Raw genomic sequence first — 14,058 nt, forward strand, 5'->3', positions numbered from 1 at the left:
ACCATTGGGGAGAACTAGGCTGCTTTTTTATGCATATCAATGGTCGTAAGAAAATGTTTAGATTCTAAAAAATTCCACATAAGAAGCAGAATGGAGGTTAGTAGTTATTACGGGTCTAGATAGGCGGGTCAACTGAGTGCACTTTTTTTTTTACCCCCGAGTTCTAAAAATAGACCTGTGGATGGGTCTAAAAATAGACCTGGATGGGTGTGTTTAGTGCACTTTTATCCCCCAGAGTTCTAAAAATAGACCAGGGATGGGTGTAAAAATAGCTACACCTGGGGGATCTAAAAATAGACCCAGAATTGATTCTAAAAATAGACCCAGAATTCATTCTAGAGTGTACAAAAAAACCAAAACAAAAAGGATTTTTGAAATATTTATATCATTTAAAGAACAATAATAACAAAAAAAAAAAACACAGATCACCTTCTTTGGATTTTTGCTTTCAGTTTATCATTTATATTGGTATTTTCAAGTTTTCTTTTGTTACTCACTGTGTTAAGAGTGTTTTGTACATCATATAACATCACACAAGGAGTGCTTTTTTGTTTCTGAGTCTTTTTTTCGTGAGTTTTCACTAAGTGTTGATCTTCAATACACTCATTTCTGAGGGGTGGTGAGTCTTTTCTTGTCTGGTTCATGTTCTTTTCCATCATGTTGACTTGCCCTTCTAATTTGGATAATCTTTCTTGTATTAAACCCATGCCCGTGTCCTTACTTGTTTTTTTGAAATCCTCCAGTAAATTAGCAATGTCATTCATTTGACTCCTCAGGATCCTCATATCTGTTTTGGTCATGGATTCTGTAATGTGATATATGTCCAAATCCATTCCAATGGGATCTTCTTTAAGGTCATTCACTATCCATTCCATATCTTCTTTGCTGATTAATTCTGGAAGATTCTCATCTGAAAAAAAACATCATGAAGATTTATCATTGCATGTATCCTATGTTTGCCTATTTTTTAAAAAAAAATACTAATTCAAAGACAGATGGTATGTTATGTGTTTTACATACCTTTTTTCCTCATCTCTTCTTTGGGTTCATGAATGAGGTAGACCGCTAAATCCAATGCAATAGAATCTTTAACATCATTGACAATCCATTCCATATCTTCTTTGCTCATCAATTCTGGAAGAGTCTCAGATGAAATATCTTCTTTGGTGATGGGTTCAGGAATGTACTGATACATGTCCAAATTCATTCCAATGGGATCTTTAATCTCATTTATCATCCATTCAAAATCTTCCATGCTGATCAGTTCTGTAAGATTCTGCTCTGAAACATCATTAGGATTCATCATCATTGACTTGTGTGTCCTATATCTATTCTCTTTGCCAAAAAAAAAAGTATTCACTGAAAGACTGATGCTCTAACTGACTTCACTCTTGAGTTTATATACCTTTTTTAGTTAAGGGTCTCGTGCAAAAAGCACGAGATGAAATTCTTAAAACACCTGCACAGAGGGTCCTGTACCTAATCTTGGCTGGGTCTAAAAATAGATACACCTGTTGTGTGTATAAATACCCACGCTGGTCAGCTGTTAACTGTCATTCCTTAGCTAGCTGATTTACTAAGGACCAGAGACGATGGCTGAGGAATTCCACGAAGATTTATTTCTTATTCCCGGAATCGAACTAGTCTGTTACTACTCGGTAAGAAGAATTTCTGATGGGGAGGAATTGGTGAAATGCCCTATGATGCGAGTTCAGCTTAGTACCGACACAAAAGCAAGAAGAAGATATATTACCCCAGAGGAATTCCACGAAGATTTATTTCTTATTCCCGGAATCGAACTAGTCTCTTACTACTCTTTAAGAAGAATTTCTGATGGGGAGGAATTGGTGAGATGCCCTATGATGCGAGTTCAGCTTAGTACCGACACAAAAGCAAGAAGAAGATCTTTGACCCCATTTGGTAGGCCAGAGCAGACCAGATCATCATCGCCTCCACCCCCCGAACGCTGAGATGTTTTTTTGTCTTTTTTAATAAAATATAGACTTTCTCATTGGAAATAAAGTGTATACAAATTGTTTTTAAACCAATCGGATTCTATTCATCTTAAAAATTTTATCTTAAAAGGTCAGGATTGAAAAGAATCTTATATTCCCTATACAAGTCTATACATTTAGACGCTGAGATGTTTTGGTCTTTTTTATAAAAATCTAGACTTTCCCATTGGAAATAAAGTAGATACAAATTGTTTTTATAAGTTTCCGATGGTATTCATCTCAAAATTTTCATCATCAAAGGTCAGGATTGAAAAAAATCTTATATACTCTATACAAGTCTATACAGTGATTTTCTGAAAATGGCTGACCTTTGACCTCCCTTGTGTTTATGTTTAGACCGACGCTAAGTTTATTTCTACACTTGTATGAATTCTTTTGATTTAAAAACCCTCTCGACACTTTTCCTTAGGTTCGATCTTAGGATAGACATTAAGTTTTCTTGGTGTCACACTTTTAAAAGTCTAAAACTCCTTATTTTAGGTATTCAGGTCAGTCAAGGTTAGGCCTTCGGTTCGGCATGAATCAGTCTGTTCTAAACAACGCAGAAATGTCATGTATGAAAAATACTGTGAAATCATCCTCAAAACTTACCTTCGTTCTTTCACTAGAAGGTTTGAATGGATATATCATTCCATAATATGTTATTTAATCCAATGTATGTATTCACAAACACAAAATAACACAAATTTGAATTCTCCATGATTTTTTGAGCTCTGTTTCATCCGGGCTTTTAGGGTGCTCTCTTTTCGGGTCGCGCTGTGTGTATAAATACCGACGCTCGTCAGCTGTTAACTGTCATTCGTTACTAGCTTATTCCAGCGACACTTACGATGGCTTCCCTGTTCCATGAGAACATTTGGATTGAACGGGGCGTAGAAGTAATTTTACAGATGGTAGTGAGGGACCAGAGAACGGGAGAAGAGTTTGCTGTCCTCAACATGGGAAGAGTCAGAGTGGGTGATGTTGCCAGCTTTTCCAGCCGGAGATCCAGACACACTCCATATTCCAGGCACAGTCCCTACAGGAGACCAACACCAGCAGATTACCCTGACCCAATATACCATCCGCGGCCGGAAGAGGAAGGACGAAACTTTCACCTACCAGATTCTCCAGAATCCCCCCCCCCTTCGTCACCAGCAGCAGGGGTAAGAATCCAGCAGCTCCTCAACGCTGCAGTTCCACCATCACCACAGCCGCAGGACCGGGCCGTGTTCCAGGGTTGTATCCCCGGGTGGGGGATACAAGCACCCGTAGCGGAGGGGTATTGTGTGCTCTGCTTATGTGACGGTGAACAAAGTAATTTCTTCTGCGGCCGATGCCTGCAAAGGCCTGCGTGTTATCTCTGTGCAGCGCGACTAATCGACAGAGGAGAAGGCTGTCCCCTCTGCCGGTATGGCTGCCCAGAGCCAGCCCCTGTGCCTGCGCCCCCCACATCACCACCTCCACCACCACCGAGGAGACCTCTCTCCCAGAGGAGAGAGTTTGGGGAGTACAGCCGCCAGGCTGAGAGAGGGATTTCAACAGGCCGAGGGCGAGGCCGACGTCCCAGGGAGTAAACCCTGTAGAAAAAAAAAACAACAACGGTCCTTTTAAGGACCAACCAGGGAGTAAACCCTATAAAAAAAAATCAACCAACGGCCCTTTTAAGGGCCACTTTAATGATTCGAAAAGATACCTTTTTTGATACACAGTTGGTTATTAAAGAAACGTCTCATAAAAAAAACACTCAAGGGGTCACGGTTGTTTTAAAAAATTAAAATTAAATTAATTTTATTAACATTAATTTTTAAAAAAAAAAAAAAAGAAATAAGAATTTTTTTTTTTAATTTTTTTTTTATTTTATGAATATAGAACTCTTATTTTTTTTTATGAAAGATACTTTTGAACACCTAATGATTTTTTATTTATCACATAAAACACTTATAATAAAACAGCAAGTCAGTTAGAAAAAAAAGGCTACTCATTGTGACGTCATCAGTCCCTCTAGAAAGAATAACAACAAGTATATATTTTTCTTTTTGTTTATTTGTGAGAGCAACAACAAACAACAATAATAACACTCAATTATCGGGCTTCTAATATCGTATCCTTAGAGACTTTAGAAAAAATGCTCAAGAAAGAAATGGATGAAGTCACAGTGTCTTATCCTTATAAAATACAGAGGACCCGAGATCATCAAGTCAAGACAGTACCTTTAGATAAAAAGTATAGAATTGTCTATGACAAGAGACAGATCTTGAAAAATTATAACACTTTACCTTATGGTTATTAAAAATGATAGTTATTAACTATAAATAAAGCATTGAAACTACCTTTGTCTTCATTTGTCATCATGCAACCTGAGGAGACACCTCTCCCCTCTTTTCTTTTAAAACATGAATTTACCATGGTGGTAGCAGGACCTTCTAAATCAGGCAAAACGGAATTTGTCAAGAAATTAATAGAAAATTTACATTGGATTACCCCCCTTCCACAAAAAATTGTGTGGTGTTATCGGGAATGGCAACCTGCTTACACTTCTTTAACAGATCGGGTCTCCTTCATTCGAAATATTCCCGAAGACGATGAGAAATTAGTGGCCAATTTAAGTATTCCTCACTTACTCATTTTTGACGACATGATGGGAGGAAAAGCCATTGAATCGATCGTGGATTGGTTTACCCGTAAAGCTCATCATCGGAATACTAGTGTGATTTACATCACTCAGAATTTATTTGATAGGGCAGCATCACATCGCACCATTAGTTTGAATGCTCATTATTTAGTCTTGTTTAAAAATCCCCGAGACAAATCTCAAATCAGTGTCTTGAGTCGTCAGTTAGCTCTACCTCATTTGATGTCCGCTTATCAAGAAGCTACCAATGTTCCTCATGGGTATCTCTTGGTGGATTTAGGTCCACACACCCCAGACGAATACAGATTGAGAAGTCGATTGTTTGATTTGTTAACTATACACATGCCTCAAGAGTATAAATAAAAATGTATCATCCTCATCCTTGTCATTTATCATTCAACTCTGATCATGGCACCATCAGCCAAGAGTAAATTAGTGAAAACTTTAAGACGTTTACAGCGGGAAAAAGATCCTGCTAAGCGAGCTCATTTAATTGAATTAGGGCGTAAAGCCTTATTGAATTGGTTTGCTATGGGAGCTCGAAATTTAATGAAAGGAGTCTTACCCATTAATAAACAGACTCAGAGATTTATTGATCATCATCGTCAAGATTTAGGTATCATCGCTGATAAATCAGCTACTGAGGAAGACAGAAAAAAAGCTATTTTAAAACGTGGCGGAGCAGGATTTTTAGGAGGAGTCATCATTCGTCATTTATTTAAATGGAATACCCCTAAAAAACGACGTGCTCGTCGTTTGAAAAGTGTAGTGGTAAGAGTCAATAATAAGAATCAAAGAGTGTTTCCCGACTGGATGGTCCGAGTAGGAGGAGTGGCTCAAAAAAGCAGAAAGAAGAAGAAAAAACCTACTCAAAAGAGAAAAACTGCTGCTCAAAGAAAAACCCCTACTGGTGTTAGAAAGAAAAAAACGACTCCAAAAACTCCAGCTCAACGTAAAGCTATGCCTGAAAGTTTAAAAAACGAAATCAATCAGTATTATAAAGAACAAAGACAAAAAACTATTGGGGAGTTATTAAAAAAACAAGCTGAAATGAGAATGGGTCGTGCTATGGCACCCATAGGCAGTCAAAGAGCCCCGGATTTATTTCCTCAAGTTAATGTAGGAATTCCTTCTCCTGGAATTAAACTACCCATACAGACTCCTAAAATAGCCCGCTTTCAACCTTTATCTGCTTCTACACCTAAACTTCCAAAAGGAATGAGATATAAATGCCGATATTGTTCCAAAATCTATGTCACCGAAAAAAATAGAGATAAACATGAGAAAGACAAACATGGCATGTATGCTCCTCCTCCTTAAAAAGAGTATAAAAGGAGGACACAGTGAGGGACACCTCTTCATTATTTGAAAAGGATGGCTAAGAAGAAGAAGAAGAAGAAGAGTTGTTGTTCTACAAGATTAAAATCTCATGGGCCTCTTTTAAGAGTGTTATTTAATCCTCATTATTCTTCACCCTTAAAGAAAAGTATTTTAAAACATTGTTCTGGAGATTGTATTCTGAAGATTTGTGAGATTGTCTACAACCTATTAAAAGGAGTGTTACCTCTCAGTTCGGTTCAGAAACGAAAACTAGCTCCAAAGAAACACATCTTAAGGAGACTAATTCAACCTCAATCTATTCAGAAAAGACGAGCTTTGTTAGTCCAGCAAAAAGGAGGCCTCTTCCCTCTTTTACTCGGTCCTTTACTTATAGGAGCAGCATCTCTCCTAGGGGGAAAATGAGTCGTAAAATGGTATTAGTTCCTGAAGTCTTATTGAATGAACTTAAAGGAAAATTACCGAAACCTCCCGAATTTCAAACTACTCTCAGTTTAGGTCAGGAATTAGAGGACATTACAAGACGTGAAGATTTAACCCCAGAAGAAAAAGTCGCTTTATATGGTCAAGAACTTCATCGCTATAGAAATTATTTAGAAAAAGCTAGACAACAACCTACAAAAACTCCATTAGCTCAACCATCAGCTCAACCACCAGCAGCAGCAGCAGCAGGAGCTCCAGCAGCAGCAGCTCCAGCAGCAGGACCAGTTCCACCTGCCCCAGCAGCAGCAGCAACAGGATCACCAGCAGCCCCAGCTGAGATTGAAGATGAAATTCTTGAAACCGTCAATAAAAAAATGAAAAGAAAAGCTGGATTATTATTAAATCATTTAAAGAAAAACCCTAAAGTGTTAACTTGGAATAAAGAAGGTGAAATTAGTTATCGAGGTCAAAAAGTTGCCAATTCTAACATTGTGGATTTAATGGCTGATAGTATGAGATCTCAGTCTCGTAAAAATCATCCGGTTCCTACAGGATTAGAACAATTTGCTCAAGCTTTAAAAGAGTCCCGTACTCCTCTGGAATACCTGAGTAATGGAAACCTTATAAAAGCCATGCAGAAACCTGGAAAAATCAGTACTCCTAAAAGTATCTTCAGTGATAGTGAGGACGAGGGTGATAGTGGATTTAAAGATGCTTCTTCATTTTTGACCCCTATTAGTAGACCTGTAGGAGATAGAGGAATAAAAAAATCCACTCTTAGACCTCTGTTAAATTTAGCGAAGGCCATCAAAAAATCTAAATTCAGTCCAAGTTTACCTAAAAAGAGATTAGAACAGATCGAGGAAAATTGGCTTCAATTACCTAAATAAGATATGAAAAAGAAACCAGTGGAAGACATTTTAAAAGAGATTTATTATGATCCTAAAAGAGGGTACGGAGGAATACAAGCTTTGTATCGTCAGGTCAGAAGTCTGGGACATAAGATTTCCTTGAAAAGGATTCGAGAATGGTTAAAAGAACAAGATACTTATACTTTACATAAACCCATTCAAAGAAAATTCCGGAGACAACAAACTAGAGTGACCGATATAGACGAACAATGGCAATTAGATTTAGCAGATGTGTCCAGTTTAAAGAAACACAATGACGGATATACGTTTTTATTGTGTGCCATTGACGTCTTATCTAAATATGCCTGGGTGGTGCCTTTAAAACAGAAAACGGGAAAGGAAATGATTCGAGGATTACGAGAGATTTTTCAACAAGACGGACGACGTCCCATCCGCATTCAATCTGATCAAGGCAAAGAATTTACCAATAAAGAATTCTTACAAGCTTTTAAATCCATTCATTTTTTTACCACTCGTAATACGGACACTAAAGCCAGTATCGTGGAACGATTTCAAAGAACCCTCAAAGCACGCATGTGGCGTTATTTCACTCGTCATAAAACCAGACGGTATGTAGACGTCTTACCGGATTTAGTATATGCTTACAATCATTCTTATCATCGAAGTATTAAAAGAGCACCAGCTCAAGTGAATGCTTCTAATGTATTAAAAGTCTGGAAAACTTTATATGGGGAAAAATCTCAAACATTCTCTAAAAAACCTCAATTTAAACAAGGAGATCGGGTCCGCATTAGTAAAGCTAAACGCACTTTTGAAAAAGGATATTTACCCAATTGGACTACGGAATTGTTTACCATTTCTAAAAGAGTGCCTGGAAGATATCCTTATGTGTATAAAATCCAAGATGATCATGGTGAGGAATTAGAAGGCACTTTTTACGAGAAAGAATTACAACAGATTAATAAAAAAGATGATGTGTACGAAGTAGAAGAAATCTTGGGGTATAAAAAGCGACGTGTAGGGAAAAAAATCATTCAAGAAGTCAAAGTGCGGTGGAAAGGATATCCTCCTAGTTTCGATTCATGGATTCCCCAAACGGATCTCATTCAATAACTCCTCATTGGAAATTTTGTGGAGAGAAAGTGCCTCGAGAAGAAATTGTTTATTTTGCCCAATTATTCATTTGTGTATCTCTTATCATTACCAGTGTGGTCATGTTAGCTTTACATGATACTAATCGAGAATATTGGATGGTCTGTGTGAGTTCTTCCGTAGGATACATTATGCCTAGTCCTACGATGATGCATCATACCCCTAAAAAGACTACAAATACACAAACAGTAACCTAGTTTTTTTGAATGTTTGTTATTGTTATGAATAAATATGTTTGTTATTCTGAATGATGTTTGAAATTATTTGTTCTTGTTATGAATAAAAATGATAGAAACACAAATCTCTTATTCTTTTTCTTTCTATGACCTCACAATGAGTATGACGTCACAATGAGTAGCTTGACTTAGCCATAAAAAAAAGTTTTTTTTACAGGTGTTTTAAGAATCAGATCTCGTGCTCTAATTATAGTAACCAAAAAAAAAAGGGTCTAAAATTAGTATCCTTCTTCTTCTTCTTCTGCAGGTGTTTTAAGAATTAGATCTCGTGCTAAGTACGAGGGGAGTTAGGGAGTCTAAAATTAGATACACAAAGGGTATAAATAAAGGGATATTTTGTTAAAAAAACAAAAAAATCTGTCATTCTTTAAGAGAGAGCATAACAATAGTTAGGGATGGAGTATCGTTGGTCTTGTCAGAGTTTATTTGGATGTATTGACAAGGAGGGACCCTGGATGAAAACTAAAGTAGGAGCCATCCTGGATTTCTTTGAAACCCATCCAGGACATTCTATTCATGATGTGTGGATGGAAAAAAGAGTGAAATTCTTACATCCTAAAGCTTCTAAAGTGAGGGTGAGAATGAAGGACTGCTATTATGAATACAAATGGGCGATCACAGGTCATGGTAATCTTCAGACTCCCTTTGTTCTGGAAGAAAGTAACTGGTGGTGGAATTTAGAAGACTGTCTTCGTGATTTATTCCACCGGAAGCAGAAAAAAGATCAACTGGGGATTCCAATCCATTACGGCCGTATAAACTACCTGTACTGTCGCATTCCTTTTTCAAAGATTAAAGACCAGATGGAACAGGAAGACGAAGCTGAGGTGTTTCAAAAAGTGATTTCCATGACAGATGTGTAAATATATCAAAAATAAAAAATTTGTTTAAAACAAAAAGAAATATTGTTTGTTATAAATAGAAAGGTCAGAAGTAAATATCTCTCAGTCTCTTACTGAACATGGCTGAGAACAGTGGTTTTTACATGACATTACCCAGTGATAGCTCCATGCAATCTTTTCCGGGGAATACGACCGCTCAATTTAAAACTTTATTACCACAATCTGTGGATTTAACGGATGGTCAATGGGAAGTAGCATTAACCGAAATGATCTACCCTTGTAGTATAGAAAATATAAGTCAGGATGAATCTTATATCGAAGTGTGTATAGTGGAAAAAGTTCCACCTTTTTTTAAAGGCGTTTCACCATCAGAGAAACTGGATCTCGAGGATCCCGATAAGTACCAGTGGGGACGGTTTCAATTATTGAAAAGTACTCCCATTAATTTTCAACAAACCCAGCTTTTAGTAGATTGGAGTAAAGCTTATTGGTTAATCGGTACTTATGATCCTAAAGAGAAATTGAATTTGTATCGACTTCGATTTAGACCGGGACCTTATCCCAACCCTACAGCTATCCTGGCAGAAATCAATGAAGGTTTAGTACAGACCATGAAAAAAATCTGGAAAAAGTATCACAAATGGACCGAGAAAAAAAACCCCACAGATCAAGGAAGTGATGACGATGATGATGTGTATGGAAATTTAAAACAGAGCTTAAAGACAGTGATACAAGACCTGAAAGAAGAAGAAGAAAAACCCTCAAAAATTGAGATGAAATTTAATTATCGGAAGGATTTCAATCGAGTGAATTATGTCACTCATTTACGTCAAATTCCCATCTTTCTACGTTTTCACTTAAGTCTGGCTTATAAATTAGGATTTCATGATTCTAAATTAGTCCCGGAAAATTGGACAGAAGACACGACCAAATGGATTAACATCAGTTATCTGGCTCCAGACACTGTAGATTTATATCGAAATTTAAAATCCATGTATGTGTATTGTGATCTGATTCAACCCCAGACCGTAGGATCGAATGCCTTGAAATTATTAAGAGTGGTCCCTTGTCAATTTGAACACAAAGACAATCAATGTAAATGGGAACCCATCCGTGCGGAATATCTACCTTTGAGTAAAAAACATTTTGATACCATTGAGATACACATCATGACACCTTTAGGAAAACCCATGCCCTTTTTAAGTGGAAAAACTCTAGTCAAACTTCATTTTAGAAAAGTGTACTGAGATGAGTGTACAGCTTTTTTGTTACATCTTATTGGGAGTCATGGTTTGTCTGATATGCTGTCTATATTGTATTCAGCCCTAAAAAAAAAAAAAGGGGGTATAAAAGGAAGTCCTCAGAGTGCAGAAAAGTCAGTTTTTAAGAACAGTGATCACCATGCAGTATCATCCAGGAATATTAAGACAGAGAGGACACGGATGGACTTATCATAAAGGTTTATTAAGACAAAAAGGACATGGGTTTGGTCTTTTAGCTCCGGTGTTAAAATTAGCAGCTCCACTAGTCAGTAATCTATTAGGTGGAATATTAGGAGGGGGTCAACAGCAACCACCCCCACCCCCACCACCACCAGCTTATTATTATTCACCCCCAAAAAACCATCAAAGAGGGGAAGGATTTTTTACGGATTTACTGAAAACGGGAGCTAAACATGCCTTGACCGCTGCTGCTAGAACGGGGTTAGATGTGTTAGAAAATAAGAGATCTTTAAAAGACGCTATCAAAACTCACGGAATACAAGCCCTGAAAAATACTTCGGGAATGGTGAAACAAAAAATGAATCTAGGAGATAGTAAGAAAAGAAAAAGAAAACAGACAGAAAGAGTTTTGTTGGCTAGAGGAGGTCCTAAGAGAAAAAGAAAAAATCAAGGAGGTAATGTACCATTAACAGCCCCAGTGAAGAAGAAAACACGGTCTTTAGAAGTCTTTGACTGAGAGAGACTATAAATAGAGGAGTGTGAGGGAAAAGAGTTTCATTTGTGAAAAATCAATCTTGGTAGACAGACATCATGTTACAACCCGATTCCTGTGCCTGTGGGATGGACAATTTACAATTGTTCCAAGTCCCTCCCACTAATATTGCTTTAGAAGAGTCCAAATGGGAAGAATATTACCCTATTTCTAGTACTTTAGATTCCGAGACAGCTCCGATCGAATTTGAAATCAAAGGACAAGGAGATCAATATCTAGATTTATCTCAAACTTATCTTCAAATGGTATGTCAATTTGTCCAAAATGATGGAAGTGATCTGGCTGGAGATCCTGCTAAAACAGCCCCAGTGAATAATATCTTACATTCCTTGTTTACGGAAATTGATGTCAATGTCAATGGAAAAATAATCACTCCAGGGACCGATACTTATCCTTACAAAGCTTATCTGGAGAAATTACTGTCTTACAAACCCAGAACTTTAGCCACACAAATGAAAGCTTGTAGTTTATGGGAAAAAGATACGGCAGGACACATGGACGAAAGGGGGCTAGCAGATCTGGGGGTGGCTGATAATCAGACCTTTGCTGCAGTTTCTAATAATGTGACCATTAACAAACCCATCATCCCAGCATACCCAGCCAATTCTAAAAACGAAGGATACAGAAAACGTCATGAAGCCATAGATGCTAGTAAGAAAATTACTTTGTTGGATCGTTTACATCTGGATTTGTTTCAACAAGATCGATTTCTACCGAACGGAGTGGACGTCCGTTTGAGATTTAATCGAGCTAGACCTGATTTCTACATGATGACGGCTCAAGCCAATACGGGAAAAGTCAAAATATTAAGTATGGTCTTGTGGGTGAGAAAAGTGAAACCTTCCCCTACTTTAATGAATCAGATCAATCAAACTTTGAATACTCACAGAGCCAAATATCCATAAGAGTGGAAGTCAAAAGTTTTACCATACCTACAGGAACTCAATCTAAGATTACGGATCATCTGTTTCAAGGCCAGATGCCAAAAAGGCTTATTTTAGGGTTTGTGGAGAATGCGGCTTTTAATGGAGATAAAACTAAAAATCCCTTTAATTTTCAAAATTTTGGGATTAAAAAATTAGATGTTAGTATCAATGGAGAGACCATGATGACTCGTTGTTTCGAACCTAATTTTAATGAAGATTTATATCTGAGATCTTATCTGAGTATGTATCAAGCTTTGGGAAAATTAGGAGAAGATTGGGCTCCGGACATTACCTTAGAAGAGTATAAAAACGGATACACTTTATGGGGCTGGGATTTCACGAAAGATCAAGAAGCCCAATCGGATAAATTCCATCTCATAGAAACAGGAAATTTAAGAGTAGAAGTCCAATTTACTAACAATACGGCTACCACTTTAAATTGTGTGGTGTATGCAGAATTTGATAACCTCTTAGAAATCAACAAACAGAGAGAAGTGAGCATTGATTACTAATGGATACAGGACAGTTGAGAGAAGTGTTATCTAGAGAATTAAAGAGTTCGTTTGGTGGAGTGTATCCTTTAGATTTATTACCAGATCAATTAAAATTTGGAGAAAAAGCCATTGTAGTCAACACAGATCCTCAAGATCAACCTGGAGAACATTGGGTGTGTTTATATGTAAGCAGTCCAGTGGTAGAATATTTTGATTCTTATGGATTTCCTCCCTTACAAAAAGAAATTCAAGATTTTATTCAGCGTCATGGTCATCAATGGATTTATAATCCGTATCGATATCAAGATTGGAATACCGATGTGTGTGGACAATATTGTGTATATTATTTACATCAAAGACATATGAAGAAAATCAAAGCAGATGAATGGTTATTTCCCTTTGACCATCCTACAGCTTTACAAAGAGATCATTATGTAGCTCAATGGTTTAAAGACACTTATCATAAAAGACCAACAGGTCATGGACAAACTTGTCAATGTTTCTATCAAAATGTATTGTAAAAAAAAAATTGTGTTATTGTTGTTATTATTGTTGTTTGTTGTTGTTCTCACAAATAAACAAAAAGAAAAATATATACTTGTTGTTATTCTTTCTAGAGGGACTGATGACGTCACAATGAGTAGCCTTTTTTTCTAACTGACTTGCTGTTTTATTATAAGTGTTTTATGTGATAAATAAAAAATCATTAGGTGTTCATAAATATCTTTCAAAAAAAAAAATAAGAGTTCTATATTCATAAAATAAAAAAAAAAATTAAAAAAAAAATTCTTATTTCTTTTTTTTTTTAAAAAAATTAATGTTAATAAAATTAATTTAATTTTAATTTTTTAAAACAACCGTGACCCCTTGAGTGTTTTTTTTATGAGACGTTTCTTTAATAACCAACTGTGTATCAAAAAAGGTATCTTTTCGAATCATTAAAGTGGCCCTTAAAAGGGCCGTTGGTTGATTTTTTTTTATAGGGTTTACTCCCTGGTTGGTCCTTAAAAGGACCGTTGTTGTTTTTTTTTTCTACAGGGTTTACTCCCTGGGACGTCGGCCTCGCCCTCGGCCTGTTGAAATCCCTCTCTCAGCCTGGCGGCTGTACTCCCCAAACTCTCTCCTCTGGGAGAGAGGTCTCCTCGGTGATG

General features: G+C 36.9%; 1 protein-coding gene across 1 annotated transcript; it reads left to right on the forward strand.

Moving 5' to 3' along the window:
* The first annotated feature begins 12,466 nt into the window (after nt 1-12,466).
* LOC133181123 (uncharacterized protein F54H12.2-like) lies at nt 12,467-12,925 on the forward strand. The gene has a single exon (XM_061315665.1). The coding sequence runs from the start codon at nt 12,467-12,469 to the stop codon at nt 12,923-12,925; it is 459 nt and encodes a 152-aa protein (XP_061171649.1).
* Nucleotides 12,926-14,058: the final 1,133 nt, after the last annotated feature.

This window comes from Saccostrea echinata, unplaced genomic scaffold (genome assembly GCF_033153115.1).
Source record: "Saccostrea echinata isolate AGI-Se365-2 ecotype Australia unplaced genomic scaffold, CSIRO_AGI_Sech_v1 ptg000008l, whole genome shotgun sequence".
NCBI lineage: Eukaryota > Metazoa > Mollusca > Bivalvia > Ostreida > Ostreidae > Saccostrea > Saccostrea echinata.

Coding starts and splice junctions, on each gene's coding strand:
- LOC133181123 (XM_061315665.1), top strand. CDS start 12,467: ATGCCAAAAAGGCTTATTTTAGGGTTTGTGGAGAATGCGGCTTTTAAT.